Source organism: Silene latifolia, chromosome Y (assembly GCF_048544455.1).
Source record: "Silene latifolia isolate original U9 population chromosome Y, ASM4854445v1, whole genome shotgun sequence".
NCBI classification, from domain to species: Eukaryota; Viridiplantae; Streptophyta; class Magnoliopsida; order Caryophyllales; family Caryophyllaceae; genus Silene; species Silene latifolia.
The window spans coordinates 154,083,749-154,099,401 of NC_133538.1; the positions used below are offsets into that span (position 1 = coordinate 154,083,749).

The 15,653-nt window shown below is 39.9% G+C and overlaps 1 protein-coding gene across 5 annotated transcripts in view; it reads left to right on the top strand.

Moving 5' to 3' along the window:
• The first annotated feature begins 10,786 nt into the window (after positions 1-10,786).
• The window catches only part of LOC141626720 (ferredoxin-thioredoxin reductase catalytic chain, chloroplastic-like), a 38,400-nt gene continuing 33,533 nt past the window's right edge, over positions 10,787-15,653 (top strand). For 4 of the 5 annotated variants that reach the window (XM_074440393.1, XM_074440392.1, XM_074440391.1 and 1 more), the window contains exons 1-4: positions 10,792-11,129; positions 13,638-13,750; positions 15,273-15,322; positions 15,404-15,475. In XM_074440393.1, the coding sequence (XP_074296494.1) occupies positions 11,027-11,129; positions 13,638-13,750; positions 15,273-15,322; positions 15,404-15,475 (338 nt within the window). In that variant the 5' untranslated portion in view covers positions 10,792-11,026. Of the gene's footprint in view, positions 11,130-13,637; positions 13,751-15,272; positions 15,323-15,403; positions 15,476-15,653 lie in introns of all 5 variants that reach the window. The other variant, XM_074440390.1, reaches the window with a different exon arrangement.

Genomic DNA, 15,653 nt, shown 5'->3' on the forward strand with positions numbered 1-15,653 from the left:
TTATTCAAGTTCTACAATTCTCATTAGTATACATTTAGATTAGTGGGTTGCAATTTGAAGGAAGAAGAGATTCATCTTCCTTATTTTAATCAAAGTTTGCTCCTTTGATTATTATTGGTATAATCCTTCTTCTTGTTTAATTCCTTTCAATTATTTACATGTTTGTTGTAGTTTAATTACTTGGCTTATCATTATGTTGGTTCTTGTTATTTTCATGATAAAGTTTCCATCTTTTGCCTCCATCTTCATTAACATGTGTGAGTCGTGTATTGCTTGGGTGGAAGGGTAATCTTATGTGGTTAATAGGGGTAGATTATTGGCTTGAACAAACAAGTAATTTCTCTTCTAATTATCATGCATACAAAGTGTTCGTGGAAATGTCTAAATGAGAATTTGAGTCAAATCCACTACCTTATAACTTGTTGGGTGAGAGCTTGACTTGTAACTAGATAGTACATGACGATTAGCGGGTTATGGGTAATTAGAGCGAGAGTTCGATTATGCTAAGCCTTTGGTTAATCTCACATCGAGGGGTGGGGATTTACCTTTAAAATTACTTTAATCACTTGTTATTCATGCTATTACCTGAACCCTTTCGCTACATGAGTGAACCTGACCACCCTTGCTTCCTTAATTAGCATATTAATCAATTTGCTTTCTTTAGTTGTAGTCTTATTATCTAGTTTATCAGCCATTCAACATTTGCTAGAACTAAACTAAGAAACAAACGATCAATTTAAGAGCCATAATCCCGTCTCTGTGGATCGACCTCCTTACCCTACTACATTCATTAGTTTGGTATTGAGTTTACAAATATTGTTTGCATACCGAGGAGCTCGACAAACTCGGTATCACTCCGCCACCTCCCTTTTCATATTCGACCACCAAAACTTTTTCTTGAGGTCCTTGTACAACTTATCACCACCCGGATGCACCGAATAAGGTGTGTTGTGGGCTTCATTCATAATCTTCTTCTTAAGTTCATCATCATTCGGTATACACCACCTCCCTTTGAACCTAAGACTTTTATCCTCGTGTAACTCGAATCTCGAGGGCTCTCCCTTTTCTAGTATTCCCTTCCATTCTTGAATTTTCACGTCACTTGCTTGCCTTCCCCGGATTTCATCATATAACTCGGGCTCTAAGGTAAAATCACCCATTGTTTCCCCTTTTTGTATCACATGGATACCCATCTTGCTCACTTCTTCCTTCAACCTTAGATAAGGCGGTACAGAAGGAGTGCACCGACTTCCTACTCAAGGCATCGGCCACCACATTAGCTTTCCCTTCATGATAGACTATCTCCATGTCATAGTTCCCAATAAGCTCGATCCACCTCCTCTGTCTCATGTTCAACTCCTTTTGGGTGTAGATATACTTCAAGCTTTTGTGGTCGGAAAACACCTTAAAGGTTGCTCCATACAAGTAGTGCCTCCAAATCTTCAAGGCAAAGACAACGGCTCCCAATTCTAGGTCGTGGGTTAGGTAGTTCTCTTCATGGGTCATCAATTGTCGCGAGGCATAGGCAATGACTCTACCATTTTGCATAAGCACACATCCTAGACCATTCTTTGAAGCATCGGTGTATACCTCAAAATTTTCACTCCCTTCCGGCAAGGCTAGTACCGGGGCCGTGGTTAGGCGCTCCTTTAGGGTTAACAAGGCCGTCTCACAACTCCCGTCCTATTTGAAATGGATCTCTTTCCTCATCAACGAGGTCAAGGGTCTAGCAATTTTGGAGAAGTCTTTCACAAATCGGCGATAATACCCGGCTAGGCCTAGGAAGCTTCGAATTTCCGCCACATTTTTGGGTGCCACCCACTTCGACACGGCCTCAATATTGGTAGGATCCACGACAACTCCTTCCTTTGATATTATATGCCCTAGGAAAGCCACCTTCTCCAACCAAAACTCGCACTTACTAAGCTTTGCATAGAGTTGGTGGTCCCTCAAGGTTTGTAGAACAATTCTTAGGTGCTCTTCATGCTCTTCCTTGGTCTTAGAGTAGACCAAAATGTCGCCTATGAATACCACTATGAACTTGTCCAAGTATGGACTAAACAATCTATTCATGAGGTCCATGAAAGCGGCCGGTACATTTGTTAACCCGAATGGCATTACCACAAACTCGTAATGTCCGTACCTTGATCTAAATGCGGTCTTTGGAATGTCCTCATCCTTGATTTTCAATTGGTGATACCCCGATCTTAGGTCGATCTTTGAAAATATTTCGGCTTCACTAAGTTGGTCAAACAAATCATCAATTATTAGTAGAGGATACTTGTTCTTGACGGTGACGTTATTCAATTCCCGATAATCTATGCATAGCCTTAACGTCCCGTCCTTCTTCTTTACAAAGAGGACCGGTGCTTCCCATGGTGAAACACTTGGCCTTATTGTAGCCTTTATCCGCCAACTCCAAAAGTTGTTTCTTCAACTCTTCTAATTCCTTTGTACTCATCCAGTACGGGGCCTTAGATATTGGTCCCGTACCCGGCTTCAAGTCCACCCCAAATTCCACTTCTCTAGGAGGAGGTAACCCGGGCTACTTCTCCGGGAAGATATCCTCGAAATCCCTCACTACCGGTATATCATGCGCTTACGGTCTCTCCACACTAGTGTCACATACATCACACAAGATCATAGGACAACCCTTCTTCAAGCATGTCTTCAAGGTCATCACCGAAACTAGCTTTACCTTTGGTTTGACTAAGTAGCCCTTGTATGACACCCTAGTACCCTTGGGTCCCCTCAAGGCGATCTTCTTTTGGTAACAATCTATGTTGGCTTTGTGTTTACTTAGCCAATCCATCTCTAGGATCACTTCAAACCCCTCAAGAGGGAACTCGAAAACGTTTGCCGGAAAGTTGGTCTCATGCACTATGACCGACACTTCTTTATATACTTTTGAACATAAGATTGACTCCCCCGAAGGTAAAGATACGTCATCATTGGGTAGTTATCCCTCCCCCAATCCTAGGGTCGACGCATGACTCTTAGACACAAAAGAATGGGCAGCTCCCGAGTCAACTAAAACGAAACAAGGATGAGAATTAATAAGGAATGTACCAGAGACAACATGGGCATCCTCCTTGGTACTCTTCTTATCCATGGCAAAGAGCTTGCCACTAGACTTGGCTTCACCTTGCACCTTGCTTGCCGACTTGGTTGACCTACTTCCCGAAGCATTGCCTCCCGTGAAGCTAGTCGCCCTAGATGGAGCTCCCCGGTTCAAATTTCCCCGGTTGTTGCCGCCATTGAAGTTGGAGTTAGCATTCCTTGGGTTGCTCCAAGCCCCCCGAACTCCGGTTGTTTGTCCCACTTTGAGAAGGAGTATAGTAGGAGTTTCCTTGCTCGAACCTCCGATTGGGCCCTCTTGGGGTGCTCGTGCACTCCACCTTCATGTGGCCAAAGCCACCACAATTATAGCATCGAGGTCCTCCTCCTTCACTCACGGCCCTTTCGCCGTAGCCGCCCGAATTTCCGTAGCCACTTGTAGGCGCTCCTCCCGAGTAGGATCTAGCTTGGTTGAAATTCTTCTTCTTGGGTTGGTACCCTCCATTCTCACTTTCGACCTTCCTCTTTTCCCCCGACCATTCCTTAGCCTCCTTGGCCATGCTAAGTAGCCTATCCGTATTTCTGGCCCTCGCATAAACCTCTTTCACACTTGACACATCTCCGGGTTGAAGCTTTACTAGGATCTTGACGGTTAGTCCTCCCTCAAACTTGAGAGCCAAGTGGGATTGGCTAATATAAAGGTCTTCCACGTATGTAGCTAGTTCGTTGAAACGGATGTAGTAATCTTGAACGGTCATAACATCGGTCATGACAAAGCGATCGAACTCCGCCCGGAGCTTGCATCTTACATGCTCGGGGATGAACTCATTCCTCATCTCTACCTTGACATCAGTCCATGGTATTGCGACCTCACCTCTTTCCTCATAACATTCCCTTATAGCGTCCCTCTCCTTATACCACCATCCTCCCGCGAGACCTCCCAAGTAGAAGGCGGCTTGCTCCACCATGAGCTCTTCAGGGCACCTTACTACCTCGAACACATTCTCCATTTCCCTCACCTAGTCGCTAAAGAGACATGGCTCCCCAACCCCAAGGTACTTGGTAGGGCGGTCGCTCGAGATAGCGGTGCTCACGGCGGAGGAATCCATTGCCGCATCTCTCTCTCTCTCTCTAGTAACATTCCTAAGGGCCTCGGTGAGGGCTTCATTTTGAGCTATGAGTCGCTCCATTTCTTCTTCGGATACGCGGGATGGAGGCGAAGGGGTCCTTGCACGAGTTCTCGGCATTATGTCTCTTCAATAAGTGTAACAAACGTCAATACATGCTCCAATTTAGGAGGCGAAAGGCATTGATCACATCACAGATCCACTCGATCGAGTGTGTATTATCATTCGGTCGAGTGGTGTCCCACTCGGTCGAGTGACTCGGCTTACACAACGTTTCCAAAAATCCCCCAAGTCTACTCGGTCGAGTGGTCCTCCTAATCGACCGAGTGACACACACTCGGTCGACTGGATCCACCACTCGGTCGAGTGCTAAAACTTACAGGAGGTCCTAAGGTCTGTAAATATGCCCACTCGGTCGAGTGCCTTCTAGTCAGCCGAGTCCCTTTTCCCACTTGACCAAGTATGCACTTTAAGGGCTATTTACCTATCCCAACTCCTACAAGCCCACATACAACCCTATTTGCATGTTCCTAAACGCATACGCGGGAAGAGTAGAGGCATTATTAATACGACATACAACTCACATATGAAGGCAATTAGTATATGTTCACATTAACACATCCAAGACACCCTTCCTAATCGTATCATCATCAACATGTTATCATGTAGGATATTACCAAGCATGTAACAAGTCCACAACACTAAGCAAGAAATATGCAACAACCATATGCATCACACATGCCCCATTGCCCCCGCATAGTGACCGACTTAAGTTAAGAGGACAATGGCGCAACTTTGGGAGGTCTCCCAAACTTGCTACAAGTTCTTTATGACTCAAACCGGGTTCATTTTAGATTGACTCACCCTAGTTCATTGGGTTCATTTTAGATTGACTCAAACCGGGTTCATTTTAGATTGCTCCAAAACCGATGCTCTGATACCACTTTGTAACACCCCCATAAGTCGGGATCCTTTCCTTTAGGCATTCCCAACACATGGTGGCATCACAAGACTTGATTTCCCAAGTTTTGTAGTGCAAACAATCATGTAAAGAAGTTCCCAACTCAACATAAAGAAATAGATAAGTTATGGTTAAGTGGTTACAAGTTGGGGGATGCAAATACCATCCCAAATGTTATACAACCAAATCGAAAAGTAGGAGTTTAATTGTCAAAAAGCTAAGATAAACACAAGTGGTGACGACAAGTGAAGACCGCTCCCCAAGCTCTCGAATGAATCATGCTAACCTGTCAACACTGCTCCCCATATGGGCGGAAATCACCATATGGTTCACCACAGATCATTCACAACCCAAGTGTTAGCTTAATGATATAAATGTTCAATGCATGCGATACTAAGCTTACCTAACATAGGACAATGCAAGATGAAACAAACAAGGTACGATGAGAGATAGGAAATCACCCTCCAACACACATCCACACAACTAGTGATCAGGACACGCCCACGACGTCACCAACACACATAATGTACTCGGAACACGTTCGTGGTACCGGGCCCGAGTGCGACTCGAGTCCCCTGCCAGACGTCGTGCCTCACCACACGAGTCCCTCCGTAACCGAAGTATTAAATGTGCACATCCCCCTTGGAGTGGGAAGCTCCAAGGGTGACTTGAGCGGAAGACGGTTTCCCAACCGCCTTCCGTCTCCAAAATCGGAACCAATGATCCTCCAATGTCCACCAAACCAAGAACAAACCAACAAGTCCAAACAACACAACTATGCAACCATATTAGCAAAACAAGTACAATCATGCTCAATTCTTCACTAATTCATTTCTCCTCATTTAATTGTTCTTTAACATGTTGTAATGCAATGTAATCATCTTTGTGACAATTTACCATCCTCATCTTAACCTAATTACCATGAAGTCATCTTTTATGATAAACCCTAATTACCAAAACATGTTACAATGCAACTATCATGAGACAAATACAATTAGTGATAATAAATACACAATTAAACACTAATATCACCATAGCTAAGTAAGGAAAACTCTACCTCAAGCTTATCTTCACCAATCCACAAGCTACTCACTAGAAATGCTCCTCAATGAAGCTCCCTACACATATTAATTGCTACAATCAATACTACAATCTATTATAATAATCATAGTAATTAAACCCCCTTAAATATCCCATTTAATTCATACAACCTAATTAAGTATATAGTAATCTACTAAGTAAATAAGATTGTTAAGACAAGATCGATTAAATAGAAGAAGAGGAGTGTAGATCAACTTACAACCAATTGGAAGAACAAAGGAGGCAAGAATTTTCTCTAGAGAATTAGGGTTTTGAGAGGGTTTGTTGGTGAGGAATTTAGAGAGATATTGGGGGAGTTTTGAGAGTGGTGTGAATAGTGTTGGAGAAGGTTTTTGTGCGGGAAATCTGAGATGATTAGGTTCCAAAAGCGACATCTGACCAACAATATTCCCGTATAAGTCGCACTCGACCGGCACTTGGTCGAGTGACCGGTCCACTCGATCGAGTGGAAGCTCCACTCGGTCGAGTGGATGGTCACTCGGTCGAGTGACCATCTTTACAGGCTTCCAGAATACTGTCCAGTGGCACTCGGTCCTTCACTCGGTCGATTGGGGCTCCATTCAGCCGAGTGAATCGTCTACTTAGTCGAGTCTAGTCTATATAAATGCGGGGTATTACATCATCACACACCTGATAAGACTACCTGCTCACCATTTACCGGCAATATTAAATGGATCACCGCAGACACATAAAAGAAAACAAAGAACATAATATAATACAAGGTCAGTAAACACCACACAAGGTCAGTAACAGATTATAATACAAGTCGAAACAACAAGTAAAATTGAATATCACAAGCATACACACCAATACCGACCTCCACAAACTCTGATCTTCATAGTAACCAATGGCTCTACGAGTAGTCGGATTCCCATCGCAATGGCTAACCCACCCCTGTCGATTCCAAACCGCAGCGTGGACATCAAATTCCCGCTCATCGCAATGAGCGAATCCAAGCTCATTAATGTGCACATCCCCTTTATGACAGGAGTCACAAGAGGTGAAACAAGGGGGTGGAACCATCTCCCGACATGACTCACAATATCCATCTCATCACCACTAACATCCAAACTCGTAATCACCACAATAATATAAACACAATGACAACAACCACAACAATGCAAACAATCGTAAACTGTACTGAGTAGGGAAACCCTACCTTTCGCAATCCAGGCACAAACAAGTAATCGCACTAGCAATCCTCCATCTGTCACCTACAAGTAATAATTGCATATACTATTATAATCTACATATAATTAATCATTATAAACCCTAATTACCGATTTCCCCCGATTTTCCCAAAACCTAAGGTTAGGGCTAGTATCAATTAAATAAGAATGGAGATCGGGACTTACAACAACGATTGATACGAAGAAAGACGAAATCCCGAATTCAAATGACCAATTTCTTGCTACATGATAAAGAGAGTGGTTAGGGCGAGTTTTAGAAATGTTTAGGGTTGAAATGATGTTTTAAACTGATTATACGATTTATAAAACCTCCCCTCATCACTAAATAGAAACCGCGGAAAAACGACTCTAAACCGGACACTCGGTCGAGTGCCACAACCCACTCGACCGAGTGAGCCCTACACGGTCGAGTGCCTCACCAGCTCGACCGAGTAAACACAAACAGTAGCTCCCAAAATTCCCAAACATTTACTCGACTAACTATACTCGCCCGAGTACGGTACACTCGGTCGAGTGCCACCCTTGCTCGACCGAGTGCCCAAAGCACAGAAATACGGAGCGTTACAGGTGGGCTGGGTCAGAAATCCCCGGCCATTGCTCGATCCGAGTAAGGAGTCGAGTCGTGCTGGGTTGGCTCACCAGCTGGAAAAAAGTGGCCTATAGGTGGGGGCTGGGCCGAGCAGACCCGCACCATTGAGCAACCCTGTGAGGACTCGAGCTTGATTTGCAACTTGAATTGATTGAAACCAAAATGACCCACCTGAATCTTTATTGTTGCAATCCGACCATTATCACTAAATAACGTGATAATAACCGACCCAAAATAACCGACCCAAATCCTTGCACATCTAAGATAACTTCGTCTAATCTAACCCAACCCGAACCCAATCCGGTTGACTCGTTAGTCAGGACCAATTAGGGATGTCAATTTCACCCGAACCTGTCAAAAATCCGTCCACCCGAGCGAAATAAATGAATGAAAACCCGACTTAAACGGATGAAAAGCAGGTGACGGTGAGTCGGGTGACGGGATGGATCGGATTCGGGTGAAGTTTTTCCACCCACCACCCGATCCATCACCCGATTATTCTCTATTTTACTAAAAAAACTTGCGGTATATATAGACTAGTAAAAAAAACCTAGCCTAAGAAATTTCATTTCTACGGCCTCCTTGGCTCCTTCCTTTCACTCTTTCTCCTCTCTTTTATTCTCTTTCTATTTCGGGATATTCTACATGGTACCTCTCAATTTTTTGACTTTCTACATAGTACCCCTACACTTTTTAAAACATACATGGTGCCCCTAATTGTTGTTATTATTACTACGTATACCATAACCTTTATTTTCCATCAATTAAACTCAGTTTTAGGCATTAACTGATTACTTGGACGCGTAACCAAGCTTGTCATTTATCATCCCATGACATAAGGACTCTATTCGGCTCAATATCCATCTTTGGACTTGATAATTTGGCAAGGAATCAATAAATTTTCCATCAAAATTATTTTAGCTCATATATATCAATAAATATTAGGATCGAGATGGATATTGAGCGTAATAGAGTGCTTATGTCATGAGATAATAAATGACAAGTTTGGTTACGCGGCCAAGTCATCACCTAATGCCTAAAACTGAATTTAATTGATGAAAAATAAAGTTTAGGGGTACACTTAGTGATAATGACAATAATTAGGGGTACCATGTATGTTTTAAAAAGTATAGGGATACCATGTAGAAAATCGGAAAATTGAAGGGTACCCTGTAGAATATCCCTTCTATTTTTCTTCACCTTCTCGTCACTCCTACCACTCTTCCTCATTTAATTTAGTTTTAATCTAATGAAAAAAATTACTTTTCTTGGTCTAGCACTTCATTAATTTCAAGTTTTTTGTCTATTTTTCTACACTTCCTCGTTTTCTTTAAATTTGTTATCCAACTTTCAAATTTTTAAAATTGAAATTTTAGATCTGCACAAATATGAAGATAAATTTTGGAAACTAAGTCCGCTAATTTTGTTGAGAAATTTCGAACCAGGCCTCCATTTTTCTGAGCAATAAGAGGTCCGCGGTGGTAGTCAGCACCATGGATGGTGCTTGTTGGTTGTTTTAATCTTGATTGTACAGAGATATTTTGGGTGGAGCATGAGCGAGATAGGTGGTGTATTTCTGTTTCATCAACTAAAGTGGAACATGTAACAAGTTGATTAAAAATATTACTCTGGATTATGGAATATGTAAATCAAGTAAACCATTTTCAAGTAACTGTATATGAAACTGCTAATTAACAATGTTTTGATTAGCAAAAAATTAAGTTAAAAACTAATTTAATTGTTAATCCGTTTATCATCCGAATCACTCGTTTCACCTGTGGATGATGGGTGGATCGGATATGGACGATGGCTTTAACAGTGACGGGTGGATCGGGTGGAAAAATTTTTGTCAGGTGATGGATCGGGTGAGGCTCCACCCGACCCGAACCCGATCCAGACATCCCTCTAAATAAATCTACTTTCTCCGTTCCATTGAATTCTATACTTGTTTTTTGAGCATTAATCATCCTCGATACAACTTCTAATATATAGCATAAAAATAGTCGATGTGAATGTGAGTTATTTAAGTTGTCCATTAATATTTGTGTATAAAACAAATGTATAAAATTAAATAGAATAGAAAAGTGTGATTTAACCTTTTGTATTTAACCACTTTAAGTTTTAACTGTTTTTTCAAAACCATATATGAATACAATTAGATCTGTCAAAACTCGACCCGACCCGAAAACTCGACCCACCCGACCCGTTTTTTTAGGGTTACAGACCCGGTATTTTCGACTCGCGACCCGTTTGACCCGAACCCGAAATGACCCGTTATTTTGGAGTCGAGACCCGACCCGAACGGGTCGACCCGTTGGGTCAAAGTTAAATCAAGAATTTTATTAAAATATTAATATTTATATATTATATTTGAAAAAATAGTTAAAAAATATTTTTTTATTACTTAAAATTACAAAAACAACTAAAAAGTTAATTTTATATAACTTTTATAATATTTAATAATAAAATAATTATTAAAAAAACTTTATTTTAATAATTATGTCAATATAATTAATGTAAACTTTGAATATGATTAAAATATTAATTTTAAATATGTTTTACATTTTTAAAAAATATTTTTTTAATTAAAAAAATCCTTTAAAAAAGACGTTATAAATTATTTCTTGACCCGTATTCTGACCCTAATCCGACCCGTGACCCGTATAACCCGACCCATATTATGACCCAACTCGTATGACCCGACCCGGGACTCGACCCGCTTGACAGGTCTAGATACAATCTATTGGAAACCAAGAATCGAAATTTATAGTTTTGTTTTTATTAACTAATAAAAAAAAAATTCGAAATTTATCGAGTGGAGCATAGAACATGGAAACGAAACAAATGATCAAAGGTCAACCATGAAGTATGGATTAGATATACACCCTTCTCCAGAAAATATCCTAATCAAGAACTCGATTCTTTAAATACTTATCAAATTTATCAGATATTTTTTATAGTTTTATCTAATTAATTACTTCAATTAATCAATTGAATCGCCATGAAAGCTCTTCAAGCTTCAACAGCTTACAGCTTTCCCATTTCTTCTCCATCAATTCCTCCTTCACGCCGCACTCCTCAGCATCGCGTCGTTCGCGCTCAAGGTAACTAATTTTTTTTTTTCTTTTCTTTTTTTTTTTTACTGTTTTCATATATTTCAATTGTTATTGATTTAGTTATCGAGCCGGAACTCGTAAGATATACTTTCTCTGTTCTATTTGATTGTGTACGGTTTTCAAAATTGCTCGCGGATTTTCAGTAATGTGTACAAGTAAATGGAAGGGAAAAATGATTACGCATTTGATAGTACCTCACCTTTTAGTTATTGAGCATATATACATTTTTTCTGAGCATATTAGTATTTATAAATATAGTTTTTAAGCAAAATGTTTAAGAAATGTGCTCAAAAACTTTATACTTAAAACTCATGATATTTACAATAGAATTCAAAAACTTTAATATAAAACTCAGAAAATAGACAATAAGAGGTACTACCTCTAAGATGTATAGTCTATGAACTGGTAAATGGAACGGAGGAAGTAGTAGCTGTTGTCATCGAAAAGTGTAGTTAATTCGTGTAGTTGTAGTAGTTTTGCCTAATTGTGAGATTAATTTTATGTGTAAGATGGTTTGGTAATTATATTAATTGTGATGTTTATATGTTGTTCTCCGTAGCAGAACCAGGATTTAAAGTTAGGGGAACAAAAAATCTGTGTGGGAAGGAACGAGTAGAAATGTTTGTTAGTTAGAGTTAAGTTGCTGTTGTTACGTGATACTTCCTCCGTCCCAATCATTTGTTTGAGTAAAATACTTCTTACAAGGAATATACACGGTAAACAAATGACTGTGACAAAGGGAGTAGTAGTAAGAGTTTTGAGAATGATGAGTGAATTGCATAGTTTACATATGAATTTACAGTATGCCTATTTATATGAATTACAAGATGAGTATTTATGTAAATCCTAGCTATACAATATGAGCAAGAAGGAAACAAATCATAATTATAGTCTATACACAAGAGATTTGCTAACTACGGAGTACAAGATAAGCAAAGATATTGTACTAGATAACAATATTATTCTAGAGTATTCTCAATATGACCCTGCGAGTTGAATGGTTGAAGAGAAAGTTTGATCTTGGAGAAAAGAAACTGAAAATGGGCTGGCGTGCGATGACAATAGGGTTTTCTGACGGTGATGGTTGGGTTTGAGCTTGGGTGTGGGCGTGGGTGTGGTGTCTTTGGGTTTTTGTTTTGGTTCGGTTTGGGGGTGCTACGTGTTTCTGTAAGCGAGAACTGTGGTGGTCGGTGATGGATATGGTTAGAAGGGTGAAATTGGCAACAACAGACAAAGAGGACGGGGGGAGTTGTGTTTTGTACGGGAGAGGAAGAAATGTAATGTAGAAGGAATACTGCATACTTGCATAATTGTCTTTGGAGGGTAGGTTGATGGGGAGCAAGAGCTGTCTGACGCAGTACGCGGCAAACAGGATCTTTATAGGAGAGAGAGAGTCATCGGATGACAACCGTGATGAAGTTGTTAATGGTGATAATAGTTGAACCAACAGCAGAGTGCGAGATTCGTCGAGGTGGATTGAAATTGTGGTATGTTGGATTTCCTGGTGAGAGCTAATCTCAGGGGAAGACAGGAGCAGGTGATGACCTAAGGCTAACTTAAGGAGGGTTTTATGTAAGGGGGAAACGGTTTGTGTGAAGAACAGACTAGAGTAGTAGGGGAAACGAGGGGAGGTATATATTTTTTTTTTTGATGAATTTTTATGAAAGGATAATCGTTTAAAGAGTATGATTGCAATGTTGAAGTGATCGTTTAATTGTCTAAGGAGTTTTGATGGTGGCTGAGAGGGTTGTTATGTTGAAAGAGGTAGCTTATAGCTATAGGGGTGACCAAGTTTATAGGGTTCGCCACGTGGGTAGCCAAATTTATAAGGAGTGGCCAAGAAAGAAATTTGTGGAGGTATGGAGTTTTGTGAAATCGAGATGGTGTAATAATTAATGAGTGTATGAAAGAGTTTTCCTTTTTTTTCCTCTCAGAGAAATAATATAGAAAAAAGATTTGTTGATGGTTAATGGGGTTGCCAAGTTTATAGGGAGCGAAGGGGTCGGCAATGTTTCATTCAATCATCTGAAGTATAGTTTTATGAAATTCTTAGGGTAAAGGAGAAGGGTAGGTTCAGGTCAAGCAAATCTCCGCTTTGATACCAATCAGAAATTGTTATTAAGCGAATAATATATGCTGGTACTATACTACTATGGTCGTATTGAATCAGTTATTGCATTTTGGATGTAAATAGTGTTTTGTTTTGGGGTGGACAGTTTTACAAAATTCTTGATAACTACATATATACCTGACCAGTTCACGTAGATTTGGGGAGGTCTAGATGTCTGTATGTTTTAGTACTTTTGATGATGTTAGACTTGAAAGAGGTGACATTTAATTGTTGATAAACAAGCTTCTGCATGCTTTTTAGATGTTATAATCGATTGTGTGTGCGATCTGTATTCATCAAATGCTATAGGTCGCCTCCTTGTTGGGTAAATTTTGATGTCTGAGCTGTTTTGTGTGATTGATAAAGTTGTTGACTTTGTTTTTCAGTGGACCCTTCTGAAAAATCCATTGAAATTATGAGGAAGTTCTCAGAGCAGTTTGCCCGCAAGTCAGGAACATACTTTTGTGTTGATAAAAGTGTTACTGCTGTTGTTATCAAGGTACTATTGCTCTCTTAGGCGTTAGATGCTTCGTCTTGATGTTGCATTTCTTTTAGTGTTTCAGTGTTTTAGATAAAGGATATCTTTTCTGGAAAACCAAAAAGCGAGGGTGGCTTGTTGCATTGCTTTTGGTACCTTTTTGTAGAAAGCTTGATAATGACCATTGTTGAGGAAACGGTTTTCTTACTTTCTACTTGTGTAATAGTTATTCCTAGGATACTAGGCCTTGAGTGCACACCATCCAAATGAATTAGTACAATGATAAGGTAAGGGTTTTCTAAATGATTCTTATTGATTAACAGTAGCCTCTATGACTAATTCAAAGCAAATGAAAATTTGGATCAAGGTTGTGTAGTTCGATATGAAAGCGCCACAGAGTTACGCAATAGTCATAGATTTAACCAGGACTCTGACTGTATTTGCTTGGACCGATACCTGGTTTGCTGTTGGCTAAGCAAATAAGGTAACCCAGATTTGGATCTTCTCCATCCTCCCAAGATGTTAAAAGGTGTTACCTTGTGGCATCTTCCTTTGGATGGAAGGGTTTTAAAAACCTTCTGTTGATGATTTCGCTGTTAAAAGCCAAATGCTAGAATTAATGTCTTAAGCAGAACCCATTATGTTCCCAGCTAATTCTAAAATTACGATCTCAGATTATCTGTCTTAATTTCGTCTTGAATTTTCCCTTTCACCTACAATGTTCTATGGTGGGAGTTTAAAGTGCAGCAGAGTGATATTTTTTTCCATCTCTTCGGATGAACTGCCACTAGACCCGTCAAACGAGTCGGGCGGATCGGGTCATACGAGTCGGGTCAGAATACTGGTCGGGTCAAATACGGGTCACCGGTCGGGTTAGGGTCAGAATACGGGTCAAGAAATAATTTCTAACGTCTCTTTTAAACGATTTTTTAAATATAAAAAATATTTTTTAAAAAAGTAAAACATATTTAAAATTAATATTTTAATCATATTCAACGTTTACATTAATTATATTGACATAATTATTAAAATAAAATTTTTTTAACAATTATTTTATTATTAAATATTATAAAAGTTATATAAAATTGACTTTTTAGTTGTGTTTGTAATTTGAAGTAATAAAAATAATAATTTTATAACTATTTTTACAAATATAATATATAAATATTAATATTTTAATAAAATTCATGATTTACCTTTGAGCCAACGGGTCGACCCGTTCGGATCGGGTCTCGACCCTAAAATAACGGGTCATTTCGGGTTTAGGTCAAACGGGTCGCGGGTTGAAAAGACCGGGTTTGTAACCCTAAAAAATGGGTCGGGCGGGTCGGGTTTCGAGCCGGGTTGAGTTTTGACAGGTCTAGCTGCCACAGTAATCAGTAAAAAAGAAAATGAAATGCTCGAAATTCTCTCAAGGAAGTAATGCACAGAAACTGGACTAACAGAGGAAGTGAAATAGTGGATAACAAAAGAATTATCTACTCATGTCGTAAGCTCACTGGTGCTGTAAATTATGTAATCTGGCCCAATTGTATGTGAGCAGGGATTAGCTGAACACAAGGACACATTAGGTGCTCCGCTTTGCCCGTGTAGGTGAGCAAATAGTTCCTTCTATAAAGGCTATCAGTTACTTGAGATGATTTAGTTTAGATTTAATGTTGTGATGTTCTTCAGGCATTATGATGATAAACAGGCTGAAGCTGGTCAGGGTTTCTGGAATTGTCCATGCGTTCCAATGAGGGAGAGGTATGGATTTTCTTATTCGATCCTAGATTTTGTTGCATCACAAGAAATGTGAAGAGACTCCTGGTTATCTTGTAAAGATTGGTAGACTGGGTTGACAAGAATGACTGAAACTTTTATAACTTAGCCACCAATATCTGACATTAGTGGAAATTCTCATCCATGGGATCTTTAATTTCTG